The 17,412-nt window shown below is 42.4% G+C and overlaps 2 protein-coding genes across 8 annotated transcripts in view; both read right to left on the bottom strand.

The window, feature by feature from the left end:
* The window catches only part of snap91a (synaptosome associated protein 91a), a 55,198-nt gene extending 50,782 nt beyond the window's left edge, over positions 1 to 4,416 (bottom strand). For 3 of the 6 annotated variants that reach the window (XM_044358798.1, XM_044358800.1, XM_044358803.1), the window contains exon 1: positions 3,343 to 4,410. In XM_044358798.1, coding sequence (XP_044214733.1) covers positions 3,343 to 3,472 — 130 coding nt within the window. In that variant the 5' untranslated portion in view covers positions 3,473 to 4,410. Of the gene's footprint in view, positions 1 to 3,342 lie in introns of all 6 variants that reach the window. The other 3 variants (XM_044358797.1, XM_044358799.1, XM_044358801.1) reach the window with 3 other exon arrangements.
* A 1,499-nt stretch (positions 4,417 to 5,915) lies between these two features.
* Positions 5,916 to 17,412, bottom strand: part of dop1a (DOP1 leucine zipper like protein A) — a 28,038-nt gene continuing 16,541 nt past the window's right edge. For both annotated transcript variants that reach the window (XM_044358838.1, XM_044358837.1), the window contains 19 exons: positions 15,260 to 17,384; positions 14,851 to 14,962; positions 14,390 to 14,572; positions 13,148 to 13,273; positions 12,863 to 12,997; positions 12,384 to 12,439; positions 12,141 to 12,245; positions 11,835 to 11,901; positions 11,434 to 11,578; positions 10,989 to 11,068; positions 10,247 to 10,356; positions 9,808 to 9,957; positions 8,545 to 8,606; positions 8,068 to 8,220; positions 7,641 to 7,777; positions 7,448 to 7,503; positions 7,176 to 7,340; positions 6,715 to 6,844; positions 5,916 to 6,516 (listed from right to left, as the gene is read on the bottom strand). In XM_044358838.1, the coding sequence (XP_044214773.1) occupies positions 6,208 to 6,516; positions 6,715 to 6,844; positions 7,176 to 7,340; positions 7,448 to 7,503; positions 7,641 to 7,777; positions 8,068 to 8,220; positions 8,545 to 8,606; positions 9,808 to 9,957; positions 10,247 to 10,356; positions 10,989 to 11,068; positions 11,434 to 11,578; positions 11,835 to 11,901; positions 12,141 to 12,245; positions 12,384 to 12,439; positions 12,863 to 12,997; positions 13,148 to 13,273; positions 14,390 to 14,572; positions 14,851 to 14,962; positions 15,260 to 17,384 (4,406 nt within the window). In that variant the 3' untranslated portion in view covers positions 5,916 to 6,207. The remainder of the gene's footprint in view (positions 6,517 to 6,714; positions 6,845 to 7,175; positions 7,341 to 7,447; positions 7,504 to 7,640; positions 7,778 to 8,067; positions 8,221 to 8,544; positions 8,607 to 9,807; positions 9,958 to 10,246; positions 10,357 to 10,988; positions 11,069 to 11,433; positions 11,579 to 11,834; positions 11,902 to 12,140; positions 12,246 to 12,383; positions 12,440 to 12,862; positions 12,998 to 13,147; positions 13,274 to 14,389; positions 14,573 to 14,850; positions 14,963 to 15,259; positions 17,385 to 17,412) is intronic.

Consider the following 17,412-nt stretch of genomic DNA (forward strand, 5'->3'; position numbering starts at 1 on the left):
ATCTTTTGAGAGTTTAGAAGACTTCCGATCGGTATCACAGGCATCTGTCAGGTTCTTTAAATAAATGGCAAACGTCTCTCCAAATTCTTGCCGAGCCTCTAGAGACACATATCTATTGTTGTGATATAACTTGGATTACTTTTTCTTTAGCCTTTACTATATTATCCCATTTAGCAGAGTGTGGACTATAGACACACACCTTTTGATCACAGTCCACTATCTTGAATCAGCCCCTAACTGCTTCACAATATAGATCAGTTTTAAAGTATAAAATTACACTTCAGCCACACAGATATCTGTATAATGTGTTTGCCTGCAAAATCGCAAAGGATAAATGAGCCATGCCACATTTATTATTATCTATTATCTATCTATTAATGACGCCTTTGATCCTCAAATATGCTATGGAGGACCTGATGTAGTCCAAAAGCTCTCTGATTTTCTCAGTTTCTCTCTCTCTCTCTCTGTTTGGGGCTTTGGGGTCACAGCTTGAGGAGCTTACTGCCCTGCTGCTCTCTGGATGTCACTTGAACCAGATCAGCTGAGAAACAGACCAATAATTTGACTGTCAGTGGAACAATCCATGAGAGATTATTTTTAGAGCATGGACACCTACAGTATCTATTGAGACATGAGTGGACATAGTACTAAACAAAAGTTACAGCATGTTTTATTCATGATATCGCTTTGACATTGTCATTCAGATCGACCAACTACATTATTTAATGGACGTCTCAACTGAGTGGTGGAGCTCATCTTAGCTCTGTGGTCTTAATTGATCTGTGACGGTCACATTTCAGCCTGACTGTGAGGAGCTGCACCCTGCAGATTACAGCAAGAAACCCTGAACCCCCCCGACAGTATTACAATATGGACTACAGCAAAATAAATAAAAATATCCTTCATTGTAACACTGTAAATATCTACATTTTTTAATGTTTTGGTAATAGTGAGAAATTCAAGGAGATGTTATGTGGTCGATAGACTATTTGTGCAAACAGTAGTAATTAGCCATGTCTGTGAGAGACTACATTAACATGATGGGAGGATCTTTGAAGAGGAATGGGGGCTAATTATAAAGATAAGTGATTGTGTCAGTGAACTGGTTCAGGAGAATATCAGGATTTGTACTGCAATTTTATATGGATACCATATCCATATTATCCCATGGTAGTATCTGTACTGGAATCATTTGGATTCCCTGAAAAACCCCACCTTTATAGTTTGTGTGATGGCTATAATGAATAATATCTTAAGTGCAGTAAGGGTGTTTTTTGTTGCAGTGGTAATGGCGGATGTCAAACAGGACAGTGCAGCTGTGGTGAAATGATGGCAGTGAGGAAGATCCTGACAATCTTCTATGGCAACAGGTTACGTTGGTGGTGTGTATGAATATTTCTGCAAATGGCAACAGAAAGAATGGCGGCAAAACTGCACATTTTTTAGTAGCCCTGAGCTGTGTATTTGGTAAATGTCATGTGTGGATGAAATTAGATATGTCAGACAATCTCCCTGCAGCACTATGTCGAATGTGAGGTTAATTCACCTCTCACATAATTCAGCATGCCTTTCACTTACTCAGTAAGTGAGCAAACAAATGCTGCTCTGCTCAAACTGAAGGATTTTCCATTTAGATGAATCCTAGATGTGCAGGAATTTTTGGATTGACTACCCTGGGCTCTTGTCTGTTCTGGGATATAGGCCTAAACTAAAAGTGATGCGTCATTTTCTGTTGCAGACTTTTGAAACATGAAATATGTTCAAACTATACAGTCTATAGTTCAAACTCAAGAACTATCAAAGTGATAAAACATTGTTGTGTATGCTTGTGATTTAGAGGGCCCAGGGCCCAAACAGAAGATTAGATATAAATGAAAGAAATAATCAGACTATTTAAACTACAACAAACCATTTGGACATAACAAGGTCGGCACATGTTGGATCTGACAATTAACAATTACAGTAAATGGTAGTTCAATCAGAAGGGCGGAGTCTCCTCTGCACTGGCCCACAACGACAAAATGCTGACACAAAACTCTGGCCAGTGGATGAGCTTCCAACTTTGCTGTGCTATGAATGATTTAATGAGTTCATCATTCAGTTTTATCGTTTAGTCTGCACACAAACTGAACGGCAGATCGATTTCTCCCACTGGCTTTGAGTTTGCCAACTTGAACCTGCTGCCTTTCCTCCGATTTCATACTGAAGAAACATATGATGATGATGGTTCTTATTATGTGGTGAAACAGTTCACTTCTGGGCTTAAAATGCTTTTTTTTACCAGCCTCCTGTGGACTGATTTTCACAAATTGATTACCAAAGGTCCTTAGAGGGATACGACTTCATGATATAAATCAATGGCAAATGGTTTAAGTGATTAGGGTGGTGGTGCATTACTGAGCGTAAGGGTCTATGAAAAGCCTGGAACATGACTAACATACACAAGGACATGTAAGCATAGACAAGAGAGCTATTAGAAATTCTAGACCCCAGATAGCATTTCATTAAATACTGCATTCACATGTGCATGTAGAAGAAACCCTTCAACTGCAGCATCCAGACATGCTGTTCTCCCTCCAAACTATCTCTGTCCTTTTGTCTGCTGTTGTTTATAAATCACTCTCTGCAGTGTGCTACACATTTACCGTCCAAATAATTTATAGTCCTTATCAACATTTGAATCTGATTTGGTACCCCACCTCCATCTTTTCACTCATTTGTTTGCACAAAGCAGTGAGCCAACAAATCAACAAACTGTGCAAAGAAAATAAACCAGTGATATAGCCTGGCAGTGCCATACATGTAAGGGACAAGATCCCAGGAACAGGCCTGTGTGTTTAGTAGTAACAACACTACTTTTAACCTTTTCAATCATGCATCCACCTGCACTGGAGCAGCATGGGGGAGACTACCTCCAGAATCTGGTTTTTAGACTCCGTGGCTTCCCTCTGGTTCTACACTGATGCTCATCTGCCCGGCACAACAGGGGAAGGTGCCCTGCTGTAATTCGGTAATAGGTTTTGGTTTGTTCAATTAAGGTCTAAATTGAAGCAGAGGATGCCTTGAGCATTATGTGTGAGTGTGTGCAAATACTGTACATGTGAGTACATCCTGTAACTGAATGAACCCCTCCATACACACATACACACACACACACACACACTGGAGGAATGGATGGGGGAGGCAACCATCATGGCTTTGGTGCATGGCCTAGTTGTACATGAGGAGGATGGATAGAGGGTCAAAAGGACAAAGTGAATAGATGATATAGATGAGATAGATGAGATAGAGAGATAGATAGATAGATAGATAGATAGATAGATAGATAGATACTATACTCACATTCCAGGTGTTTTTTCTTTGGGGCCGTCTGTTCATGTGTGGTAGATTTACACACAGCTCGGGACACATCGGATCCCGTCAGGGTGTATTGCGCCGCGGCGATGCGGTCTGTCAGCGTCTGACCCGACATCTTCTCTCAGTGGAGTCCAACCTCGACAATCAAGCGTCCAATATGGTCCTACCCCCCCTCCCCACACCAAAATGAACGACCAGCCTCAGTAATCCCTGCCGCTGCCCTCGACACCACTATAGAGATGGAGCTGGAAAAGAAAAACTCAGCCTGTTTTTAATGTGGTGTGGCCCACTCTCTGCAGAATTGTAATTGATTAGAGTTGCATAACAATATTTGAAGTGACAGATTCCCATTCAGTTGTACTGGATCTGCATGCGTTTCTGTAACAATCATGAACTGACTTACTTCCAAGAGGGCCAGTGTCCTCTGATAATCACACCATGCAGGTTAATTCACTGTAAAATCGTATTCCAGCTTCTAATTTTTTCACGTCGTTCGGCTTTTTCTTTTATTTTAGGTCAATTTCTGACTGTGATTTGTCGGTCAGCCTCTCTGATAAGGCGGTCCGCTCCGGATGATGCTCGTTGATGCCTCCCTGTCTTCCTTCCTCCAGCCTCCTGGATAATCCTCACCGCCTCTCCGACAGTCCCTGTGTTTTCAGCGGGGTGTGCAGGGGAACATCATCCCCCACCATCCAGTGCAGTACAGCGGGTTTTTTCCCTCCTTCTTCCCTGGACGCTTCCTCTCTGCTGCGGCCCACAGTCAGCTTGCAAGCCCCGGCGATGCTCGCTTCGACCCGGGTCGTTGGATGACTGTGTTTTCAGCGGATTTACATCCACTTGTTTATTTAATTATTTATGCATTTATATTTGTCACCTCGCCCCGCCCCCCTCGGTACCAGCCCCGCTGTCTCTTTCATCGCGAGAGCCGGGAGGAGACGAGAACTAGCACGGAGGTTTTGTATGTGTGAGGACATTAAGGGTTAATAAAGCTACTCCACAACCAGGCACGCTGCTGCCACACGATGAAGGTCATATGAAGCGTGCAGCTTCACTTGGCGCTATTTTCTTTGATCATGTTTGCACACATGATGTGATGTGCACGAGCCAGTTAGCCTTTGTCCCTGTCCATGGTGCTGATGTGCTTCCTCTGGTGCAGCTCTCTTACGTCACTGTGGTTTGAATTTAAAGTCACTGTGTGTATTGGTATATGTATATCCTGATTTCTTTGGCCAATGGGGAGCAACAGAACGACACACATCCGACAGACATGGTCCAACATTAGTATTTATTTGGAGTTGTGTTTCTGGCCACCATTTAAATCCAATACTCGCTCTTCTTTTATCTCACGTTTTGGTCTCCACCTCTCTCCACTCCTGAGAGAGATAACTGGCTCTATAGTTGTTAAATCTTCTGAGCATGTTGTCACAATAAAGGGTTTAGCCAGTCCTTAACTGGCTATCTCGACAGGTAGCTGGAGAGGATTTATCAGGGCTTTGAAACAGCTGCATGCTGCGACCAAAAACAATAATGAGAGCTATGAGAGTGAGACTGAACCAAAACAGTAAAGTTGCGGCCTGAATACCAAAACAATGAACTGAAAGAAGCTAAACCTCTCTGTAGAGCTGACGGGAACTGCAGAGTCCTGTGATAATGTTAGTTTATCACTAAGTGTGATGTTCTTCACTTGCACATAGTCATTGGATCCATTGTTGTTAAAAGTAGAAGTGCTTGACCTACATAAAAATTCCCCCTGTGAGTTGCATTATGTCTCTATATTACATTATGAAATTGTTAATATATCTACTGATGCAACATTTGTAAGTACCAGGTTGACGCTGGTTGACGTGGAGCTAATGTTATATACTTTATATACAGTTCAATAGTCCAGTAGTTCTCAAACTAGGGCTCTGGCCCCCTCCAAAGAGTCACAAGATAAAATCTGAGAGGTCGTGAGATGATTAATGGGCTATTAAAGAAGATAAAACAAAATTCTGCTCCACAAATTTATATTAATCCTTTCTTTAATCCTTCTTTTTGGGATATAGAAAATAATTTTACATCTTTAACCTGAAACAGTTATTTAAATGAAACCATCTGAGAAGTCTAGGAGGAACATCGTTGGTTGAACTGCTAACATTGGAAACATGTTAAGATGCCCCAAATATACACTGATTTTTGTAAGGGGTCACGAGTAAAAAAGGTTGGGAACCACTAGTTTCATCTTTTACAATGCATTATATTTTATAAGCTCTTCATATTATGTATTATGTTAAATAATTGTTCCGAAAAGTACTGTAAGTAGTAGCCAGAGGTCAGTAGCAGAGCTAAAAGTACAATATTTTCCTCTGAAAGGTGGGGGAGTAGAAATGGATAAACTCAAGTAAAGTACAAGTTCCTCTAAATTGCACTTAAGCACAGTTCTATTTAAATGGCAGTATAAATCAGGGATGTACATGGCAAATTAGAGGTCTGGACTTTGGCTAAGCTCAGGATACACTGCACCAGTGACTTATTGTAAACCCAATTTGAAGGCCACAAAGAAAGCGACATAGCCTGTGTAACCCTCCCATTAGAAATCTTTATTAAGTCACATCGATATGGAATGGCACAGCATCTTCACTTTGTCCAACAGGACTCACATGAAATGTTAAAAGTCAGTCATCAAAGCTGCTCCATATATACAAATAATTAAAATTAAATACAATAGCTTTTGAAAAGTAAAATAATAATTATAAATACAAAAAATGTACAAACTATTTTCCCCCATTTGTATTCCCTTGTTTTTTTCATATACAAGTTGAGGTTTTTCACTAGTGTTGATCAGTTATCTGTTAATCCAGTGTTGTGTTCTCACGTCTTGATAAGGCCCTCTAGAAAGTCTTTTTCCACCATCTCCTCGATGTTCTGTCGAGCTCGACTCCAAAACACTTTCTGGCTCTCCAGCTTGTGGCCCTCTTTGTGACCGGGGAAGGATGCGTCTGCAGGGTTGTGTGTGTAGGCGGGACCGGAGCGGCTGCTGGCCTTGCTGTTGAACACCTGGCTGAGCAGGTTGAAGAAGGGTAACAGCTGCTCCATGCTGCGGATCACATAGAGGGTCAACATCAGGTGACCTGGCTCCCATGAGAGGGTTCGGGTGGAGCAGTCCTCCTCTGGATTTTTCTGTGGGTGGAGGAAATGGATAACAAATTAAAGGTGAAACATTCATATGCTATGGTGCAGGTGGGGGAAACTGGAGCATGAATGAAAAGAGCAGGACTGCCCTTTAGTAAGTGTTTCCCTGAACATACTCTTTGTAAGAGGCAGTCATTTGTCTCGATCATTTAATAACCTTGTGTAGACAGAGGAAAGATGAGATACCTTGGCTCGTTTCCTCAGCAGCTTGGCCAGTCGAACCACGTAGGGTTTAAACTCTCTCTGATGAGTCCCCTGACGTCTCACTTCCAATCCTGAATCGTCTGAAGCCTCTGGGATGAAGGCCCAGCGATACCTGTAATGAAGCAGGACACACTCAGAAATAAGACAATTTTGTTCTGTTTAACAAGTCAAGTCAAAGCATTAAACAAGTGCTTTCAAAATACCTTATTCTTATGTCTATTCATACATTGTAAATAAACAAATTCAATTCTCCCATTTAAAATTTTTACAAAAGATCCCTGCTGTGTTTGCCCCTTCCAAATAGTGATGGACACACATGCAGGGTTTCCACTTTTAATCAATTACTGCATGTCAGTTACCAAGTCAAGATATTTTTGTCTCTTCACACAACCTAATCCCATGCAAAGCTGATTATGAGACCCAGGCTTGTTTTTACTACTGACATCTGGAACTGAGGCAGGCTCTCTGGAGGCAGGGCCAAGGCCAGGTCCAGGAGCTTGCAGGCAGACAAATAGAGGTTGAGCCAGCGTTGGCTGTTGTAGGAGGTTGAGAAGCCGTTCCCTCCGGAATAGGTGGTCTCCAACCCGGCAACAGATGGCCCTGATGTCCTAGAGATGGGCAGAGAGGGTACGTCATTAAAGGAACACAGCAAGACGGCGTATTTGACGTTCTTTTGCTGCTGCAGGGAAGTTTGTAGTATCAACAGATAATGTACCTTGATATGTCCTCATCTGCTGTTAGCTCCTGCTCCATCAGTAGAAACACCTGAACCTGCAGGGGAAGAGATGTAGCATGTATGAATGAGTGTTTTTGAATGAGTTTGAGATTTTGAGTTTGAGTTTGAGAAAAAACACAGGACAGTACAGTGAAAGAAAGACACTACAGTCTACACTGCATCCAGTGCTCACCAGTTCAGTGATCATGGTGGGCCACAGTGAGGTGAGGTGTTGAGGTGACATACGCAGCAGCAGAACTCTGAAGAACAGGAACACTTGAGCATGAAGGATGGGTACCTGAGGCAGACGCAGGCTCTCCACCAGACGCTCTGAACACACAGACACACAGTTAAAATATCTGCTCAATGAATGCTGTAAAACATGCAGGTTACAATAGACCATTTGTGATTTGTTAGTGCAGATGCATAATAAAGGTTAAAGATAATTAACACGAACAGTTGTTGCCCTATTGGAGACAATGACTGAACAGAGCGTGCATCAACTCTGTTAACACCCATTAGGCTTAATTTTATGCTGTTTGTTATGAGTAATGATTTCTCAAATCCAGGATTTACATCTGCATAACATTATGTTAGATGTGTACGTGTGTAGTGTTTACCTTGTATGTCTGGCAGGTATTTCTGGTATTGGTCCACTTCACTGCTGTAGATGGTGAAGGCCAGGCGTTTGAGCAACATGGCCCTCTGCTCCAGCTCAGCGTCTCTGTTGGTGAACAGACTCAGAGAGCTGCTCTGAGCGACAGCCACCCGGGCTGCAGGGGGAAACACACAGGGTCATTATTACTCTACATGCCACAGTCTTTCACCTTTTGATAAGCTGTAACTATGTGACAATGCTATATTTATGAAGCTGAGTGGGCAACAGACTTAAGTGAGGTGGAAACGTTAATGTTTGTTTTGATCAAGACACTTTACAGGATGCAGGTTTAATTCTGCCATAAAAAGGGCAAAACACTCAGTCTCCTGTAAATGTAAGTTATTAAAAAATGATGTGGTAAATGGTCTAAAATTGCACACAGTGGTAATAACTATAATTATTTATATGTTTAACTCCACAGAAGAAATCTAAAACTTACTCATGAGGTCTCTGAATGTGGTCTTGTCATGAGTCATCAAGTGGTCAATAATGGCTCTCCAACTGCAAAATGAGGAAAATGATGTTGATGTTAGACTAATCCAGTAACATTTAGAAACAAATCAACAGACACGGCCCTCTTTAACTCTGCATTAATATGTTCCAAGACTGAACAATTAATTAAGATTTTATCAAAATCGCAACATGACCTACTACAATTTTCAAATCACAGGAGGCGCAATATTTGTTAAACGAGAAGTGTGTGTCAAAATACCATTTTAAATTAAATATTGTGGTGCTGCAGAGATGTCCTGGCTTACACATCATATTCTACAGACTTAAGAAAATATCTTTGTTAGGTACAGATCCCTGCAAAATTCACACCAAAATCAATTTAATATGTTTTTCAATGAAAATGAGAATAGTGATGTAAAAATGATCATTCCCTCTAATATCACAAATCATATCGTAATTGCAATAGAAAGTCAAAATAATCGCAATTAGATATTGTTTCAAAATCGTTCAGCCCTAGTATGTGCCATTCCCTGGTTATGTTGATAGAATATTTCAGTAAACTGTATTTAAACACTGACTTTACTGGCTTGAAAATCTATCTCTGGTGTCCCTGAAGTCCCATTCTTCCCTTGAACAAAGGGCAGACTGCTAAGATAGTCTGTTATTTAAATACAGCATGTGTACCTGAAAACTGACAGGGAACACTTTGTCTTGCTTGTTCTTCTCTGCACATATTGTGATGTAATCATCCATTTTTGACAAGTATGTCACTATTCAAGCTTACTCTTTTATTACACTTTCTAGTTGGATTTGTGTGTGAAAATGTATTTCTAGTCGCTTCTTTTTTCAAACAACCAAATAAAATTGTAGTAGATATATAAATAAAGGTAATACTAGACTCGGGGCCCCTAATGGTTTGCTTTAAAACAAACTGACAAAGAAACAGTTTGAAGACTTAATATTTTGTTTTGAGGCATTAAAAATGACCTGTTAACTTCAGTTGTTTGAGAGGAAGTTGAGATGCAACTACAGGAACTAACTCTTTATGTATCAGGTAGTCCTATAAAACTGATGCACAGATGATAACTTAGTTTTCATTTTGGTGGAAACCACCTTAAGTGCATCTTGTACATCTTAAGCTGATGGGTTTTTTCTCTCTCTTTCTCTCATTGTAATCACTCAGGCTACAAGTCAACACCAGCTGTAAAAGTGGTCACCCACACATGGTCAAGTTCCCTCTCCTACTCACTGGCTGACGCAGGAGGAGTCCATCTGGAAGAAGGTGTGGTCCATGAAGAGGTCAAAGGCCTCCTTCTTCCAGGCACGGCGGGTGTACTGGTACCCACTCAGGCTGCTCAATAGCTGGATGCAGGCCCGGTAGCTGGGGGCGTTGTGAGCACTGCCAAGAGAATTAGGAAATAGTACTTTCATCTAAATCATGCATATGATCAGCTACAATTCATTTTCACATTTTGGCAGCTCGTGGCACTACATCTTCCTTCCTGACATGAAATTATCTTTTTTTTTCTTTAACTAGACAACTCACCTTTATACTTAAGTGAAAAGATACATACTGTAGCATGAATTTTTAAGTTGAAGCCATTCCACAGTTAAGATATGAATCCAAGATGTTAATTTTCATAAAATCAGAGGATATTTTGATAAAATACAAAGACGCAGGTCCCCACCTGTGGTTGCGGAGGTAGGGTACTACATAATGCATGATATTAACCAGCAGTGGTATGACCCTCTCCTTCTCGTCACTGTAGAACACCATGTCCAACAGATGAGCCAGCACCTGTCAGTCATACCAGATCCTTCAGTAAACATGGCAACACTCAGGGACATTCATCCAAAGTAACAGTAGAGGGTAGGTATTAATCTCCAAATACTGAGTCACTTGACTTGACTGGGTATTTATATACGGGAAAAACATTACTGCACCAAACCAACAGTGTGACAAACTGCACTGCAGCATGATATTGATATATTGTCTTCAATAAACCCATTAATCTATGAGCTGCAAACAGCAGCAAAGCACAGGCAGAATTTGCATAATTAGCTCCACAAGGAGCTAAAATAGCATAGCTGGAAGGAGGTGGCCAGTGATTTCAACTGTCCAGCCCCCTCACAGCACCACACTAAGTCCTCCAGATGGATTTATTGGTTTGCTAATAATGACTGAAGTGGAGGTGGGCAGGTGGTCATAAATCAGCTATGAAGGAGATGAGTTGGACTGTGTTAGTGCACTGTAGGGCTATGCCTGAGAGCAACAGGCCTAAATGTTGCTGGTAAATGTGAGTGAGAGCAGCTTGAGACATAATCAAGATGAACTATGGAAATAACTGGCCGAGTCACTGACTGATGGCCTGAGAAGCAACAGTTGTGTAGGAAGGGTTGAGCTGAATCACAGAGACATGGGTGTTTTACCTCAGCCAACAGTGTGAGGGCGTGAACGCTGTACACTGATGGAGTGAAGCTGGAGGCCTCCATTACTGTGAGCATTAAATCTACAAAAAACACACATACCAAACATTAGCAGCAGCTTCACAGCAGAAAGGACTAACACTGTCGAGCTGAAACATGCAGGCCATCTGCAAAAGTGAATTTTGCAGACGGCCTGCACTTTTGTAGTGCAAGTAGAGCATGTCAGCAGAAGCATTGAAATGCTTTGTTTTAACCTTTGGGTCCTGTACACCTAGGTTCAGTGTCTCGTATACTGATTCATTTTTACACTTGATTTAGCTGGATTACATTAATCTCTAACAGGAAGATTAATCTCTGATATAAACATAAAAATGGTCCTTTCCTTGCCAAACTAATGATTGCCCTGTACACAAATATTAAAAAAGAGAGACTTTCTCCAGCAGCACACCTTCTACATCAGCTTCCAAGTTGGTTCCATCCACAACTATCTGAGGAGACGCCTTCACCTCCAGGTTTCTCCTCAGCCACGTGGTTTGCTCCAGAGAGGAGCCTGCAATTGTCCCGATAGCCTCCACCACTTTATGGGTCACATCCTGAACACAGAAGTAATATTCAGTTACAAGTCAAGGTCACTCAGGTAATTTTACTGTGGTTCACTCTGTAATCCTGTATGACTATAGAGCATGAAACAAAAGTGAAACATGTCATTATGGGGTATAAAGCCTCTAAGAATTTACACAAAAGGGATATTATATTAATTAAAAGGGAAGAAATACTGAATAATCCAATTATAAGACACAATGGAAACAATTGAGAGTGAATTGAAGTCTAGACAGCTTCAGTAATTACCTGCAGCTCTCGCTGGTCCTTCTTACTCTCCAGATTGGGGTTCTTCAAAATGAACTCATTCAGAACTCTAGAGAAAAGAAAGAGAAAAGGGTAGCCATGTTAAATATGCTTAAGTATATTAAGTGGAAGAAGATGTAGTCTCTACAGGCTGATTTATTCAGATCCACACTGTGACCAGTTAACTGTGAGCAATTCACTGACATCCACACACGGACAAATATAAATGTACAAGTGAATCTCCAGATGTTGTCAGGATATAGAGACACCAGTATGACAATAAAAAGGAGAGAAGAAAGAGAAACCAACCCCAGTATCAGAAACTGTCCAGGGGCAGGCAGGCCTAACTGTACAGAGTCCTTCAGCAGCGCCAGCAGAGATGGCCAGCTATCAACTAAACTGGAAACAGGGATCCTAGGACAAAAGGAAGGCACAAAATTAAAGTTTAGAGATAAGAAGGCTCTGCACAAATCGACCTTTATGAAGGTTAGGTGGATTAAAGCAGTAATGGCATCCTTTACATTAAATAGTAACAGGAAGCAATGGACTGACCTCTGAACATAGGCATAGAAGAACTGCAGCATGCAGACCTCCAGAGATAGGTGCTTCTGTGGGGAAGAGTGAAGAAATAATATTAATGTAATGAATGACCGTGGACAAGGTGAAACTGAAAACTCCTTGTGAAAAACCAACAAACATAAATCTAAAGACTGCACTCAAAATTTAAACGTAATGCATTTACTGCACAAAAGCACAACAATTAACATACTATATATTTCAGGCTACAGGGCTTATTGTTCCCCTGCTTCTGTTAACTGACATAAATGCATATATGATCAATTTAAACATGAACTAGTTTCCTCCAGTTGCGCAAAAAAATTTGTGCTGTGATTATACTTGTGCAGCTCTGCAGTGTCTGGTAACCTTCTACTAAGGAGGAGGAAGATAGGGATGAAACAAGTTAAGCTAATGGACTTCATTAACAATACAGGTGTACAGTTGACATCAGCAACAAAAACTAAAACACAAACCTTGTCCTTTGCAATGGCAGGCGGCTGCTTCAGAACCTCTTTGACTGTCTGCATGACCGTCTCGGTGCGCATGGCACTCACCGAACGAACCAACTCAACCAGCAGCAGCTGCTCTTCGCTGGCTAACGGAATCACCTGAAAGACATAAAGCATGAAACAAAGTTCAGAAATAAGTACACACAGAACTGTGATAAAAGTCAACAGGCTTTGAATCCATTTTCGGTACAGTGAGCAGATTTTTTTTTATCCAATGCTTTTTTTTTTTTTTTTTTTTACAACACTCACCTTATTTCTGACTGGAGTCTTCACCTGTTTCCTCTCATTCCAAACGTAGGCAATTGCTGCCATGAAGTGAGCACCATGGTTCATGGAGATTGGACCAAGCAGCTCCAGGATTTGCTGACGGAGGTTCTGTAGAACAAAAGTGAGTGAGAAAGTTAGGTTAGACCTAAACAGCTGTCTAATTACTATGGTAACAGTTTCATACTGTCACCATTAACGTATTTCAGGGCATCATGCAGTGTGTTATGTTAGATAGAACACAATGGAATGCAAAGAAATAAATCAAACATTGTATTATTTCCTTCTGGGGAGACACTGCATTTTCAGATATGTATCACATGCAACCTTCTACATCTATCATGTCAACTGATACAAATAGTAGTGCTGCTATAAGTACTGTGTACTCCGCCCTGACTGAAATTCTCAAACTGACAAAACAGGGAAGTAAGTTGCAAAACTAAGTTAGGGAGGTTTTCTGGCCTTATATTAATCTTCCTGCAGGGACACTGTAATGATTACAAATTATTCTCCGGGCAGGATAAAAATCACTGTATTATCTCAGTGAAAATTACATTATCCACCACCTCCGGAAGATTATTCCATCTGGACATGGCTAATAACTATTTGCAGAAAAATAGAGTTATAATTGCTGGAAAGAAGTTCTTCAGTGTCAGTAATTTATTAAAAAAAATTATACCAGAGATTCTGTTCTTATTGTTGAGACCACTAATCCAAATATTATGCATGAAGTTATGTTTCTTTCTCCATAGAACATAATAAGTCAGGCTGCCCACACACAGGTTGTCTATGGGACTGTTTTTCAGTTTGCTGCACATACCGCACTATAGTTTCCTAGTCTATACGTGACCCCTGTTATGTGCTGCACAAGACATTTTGGGATATACCCTGAGAAGAAGTTTGCAAATTAGACTTGAATATGAGAAGAAAAACAATAAAACAATCATCAGATGGGATTTTGGAAAACATATGGGCTACCTTTGCATTTACTTTACAAGCTTAAAACAACATGAAAAAAAAATATGAGTGTGATATAACAGTTAGATCAGGACAACTCTTCTCATTTTTTAGTTTGTTCAGTCAAATATTGTCTTTATTCAGCTGTCAGCATGTGTTCAATTATGAAAAGGCAAAGACTTGTTTTAATACATTGCTGGACTGGCTCAGACATGCATTAAAAGATATCACTGAATCTTTGATGGAATAACTGTCTGCTGCCATGTATACCTTAGTAGAGCCCAGATTGATGTTGGAAGTGGAAGCAGCAGAGGCAGCAGCTGGCTTGTCAGAGTTGTCAGCCTGGTGGAGGACGCTCCACAGCAGTGTGACAGAAGACATGATGGTGTGAAGGATGGACAGGATGCCTGAACGAGCCTCAGCCAGGTGCTTCTGGTCAACACTCACTTGTAACTGAGAGATATGCATCCAGAGGTTCAGTACTTGTGGTACTATACAGTTGTGTATTATATATTACATAGAAAGTAATAATAAAAATAAGTGTATTATACAAAGAAATAGAAAATATCAACCACATATGTATGAACACATTAAAACTATGTCTTAAATACAAGAAAGGAAGCCTGGATTGAAACTTGCTACATTTGTCCAGATTTGTGTAGTCATAAACATTCACAGAAGTATGAAAAAGCAGTTTTCTACAACCAGTTGTTGTGCAACAGCACCCTCACCTGGTGATACTGGGAAGTGGGGTCCAGCAGGCAGTAATGGATGATGGCGGTCACCCCCTCCAGCACTGTCAGAATCAGGTCAGGAGGGATACAGAGAGCCATCCACTGAGGTCTAGAAGATAGAAGTAAAAAGGAAGTTAATCAACATATTCTTTTGAATGAATATTTTTCAGCATGTCAACACAAACATTCTGAATGTTAAGCATTAAGAACAATTGATGAATCAAAACGATGGATGGTGTATAAGTGAGTCGTTGCATTTTATGGTCAAGGGTGCCATCTGGTGACCAAAACCTTGCCATGCCATTGTATAACACTGTACTGCCTGTATGACACATGTATGTAGGTGTAAATGTGGGTTATCATAATGATATGGCCCATCAGTAGCATCCATGTAAGATGTTAATACCTGGTATCAGTTATCCCGGTCTCATAGAGGTACTGCTGGAGAAGGTTGTCCAGGTTCCTGCACAGCTGCAGAGTGACTGAGGCCACCACCCTTCTCAGCACTCTCCCCATGTAGGGCAGGGTGGCTGTGATGAGTCCGATCCACTGTGGGTGCATCTTACATGCATGGTGTTGATGCAACGCCCTGATCACTGCACACAGGAACATACCCTGCGCTGTGATAGGCTGTCCGTGGAGGTATTGCAGTGATGTCATAGGCTGCTGAGGGTTGACATGCTCCACTTCTCCACCCAGGATCTCGAACCCCGCGCCAGTGCCGCCTCCTGTCCCTCCACCTCCTGCTCCTCCTCCCGCAGGTCCTCCTTCTCCTCCTTCTTCAGCTGGAACCAGGACTTTATGTTCAAGTACGACTAAGCTCTGTAGGAGTCTTAGCAACTGGGACTGGACCGCGCTACAACTGTCTATCTGGTCCTCTGACAGGTTGATAACACTGTCCTCTGATAGACCTTCCTCCACTGTGGCCACATTGACCCCTGCCACCCGCTGCTCGTGCCATTTCTGGGCGCTGAATATGGAGGAGAGCAGGCAATGGAGAACCACCTTCTGAACTTTGCACTTAAACAAGACATCGCTGATGAAACTAGCAAAGCCCTTCGCTGAGCCGCCAGTGACTTTGCCTAGCTCGCTGAAGAGGAGAGTTAAGACCTCCACACTGGTCAGCTGCATGGCACGGTTCCCTGCCAAGTCCTGAGGGCCTGCCGCCACGTGGGCAGAGTAATAGCTTCGTAGGAAGTAGAGACAGAGTGAAATGATGATTTCCAGGTACATGGCGCTGCGGAATGTGTGGGAGTGGGAGTCCTGGGGGATGGGGCAGTAGAAGTCTTTGCCCATGACAGAGATCCTGTGACGGGCTAGGAGGTTTTGGAGCAATGAGAGCTGTGGAGTGTAGGTGTTGTTGATGCTGGTAGTAGAGATAGCACTTACAAACCCTGAGGGAGCGGATCTTAGCATGGCTGCGATGGCTGACAGGGCGTGGAGGGCCCGGGAGGAGTCGTACAGCTGGAGGTAGAGCAGGACATGCTGGTAGAGAGGATGGATGTTAAAACGAGGTGGGGCAGAAGAGGATCTGCGTCCTGTGACACTGACACCCCCGACAGTCCCGCTAGAACCCCCACTGGGTGAACCAGTGTCACTTTCAATCTCTGATACCTCACCTTCCCCACAGCTGTACCAGTTCTCTAGATCCAGGCTGTCCCCGAAGAAAATACTGGGTGGCTGCAGTTTTTCAGATTGGTTTGCTGCCTTTCTCTGCCTCTCCTCCTCTTTTCTCTTAGACTTCTTGGTCTTGGGCTTGGCCCCTGGAGATTTGTCTGCCAGCTTCTCCATGATCTTGCCTTTAAGGCTGAGTTGGGTGCTGCTATGGCTACGTTTGCGGGCCTGAGGGTCATCCACCCGCAGGCTGTGGTCCGGGGTGGCTGGGTCCGAGCTGTCTGGCAACGTGACAATGGAGGGTGATGAACTATGACGGGTGATGCCCTCTCTGTGCTGATCCTCTGCCGATATATCAGCTGGTGTGCCAGAGAGGAACTCCAGCGTGCCTTCAGCCAACATCTCCGGCAAAGTCTGGTGATTGGAGCCATGAGGAGGGCCACAGTCAAGACGGGGACCAGTGGAAATATCTGAGGAAGTGCTTTCTGTGTCTGTCTGAGGCCAGTTTTCAGATGGGACTTCAAGAGACCCCTCATCTACTAAACTTAGAACCCTTTCTATCAGCTCTTTTACAACGGAGGACACAGCCTCCTCTATAGAGTCCTCAAACTGTTCATCTGAAGAACCGTTCTGTTGGTCTGAGCCATTGACTGTGTTGTTGACACCTTCCGGCTCCTCAAAGCTGCCGTTTTCTACTGTAGATGAATGAGAACCACTAGATTCGGAGCTCTGGGGCTCCCCCTGTTGGTCAGCAGGCTGATATTCACCAGCTATGTGTAAGTTCTCACTGCTCAGGCTCAGTAAGGACAGGCTGTCACTCAGTGGGTTGACAGTAAGACAGAACGGCTCCATATCACCCATTGCAAGACCTCGGAGCTCCTCTTGTGCAGCCCTGTGTGCTTGGATCTGACTGAAGTCTAATGAAAAGAATAAAAAAGAGGAAAG

The sequence above is a fragment of the Thunnus albacares genome, chromosome 8, assembly GCF_914725855.1.
Source record: "Thunnus albacares chromosome 8, fThuAlb1.1, whole genome shotgun sequence".
NCBI lineage: Eukaryota > Metazoa > Chordata > Actinopteri > Scombriformes > Scombridae > Thunnus > Thunnus albacares.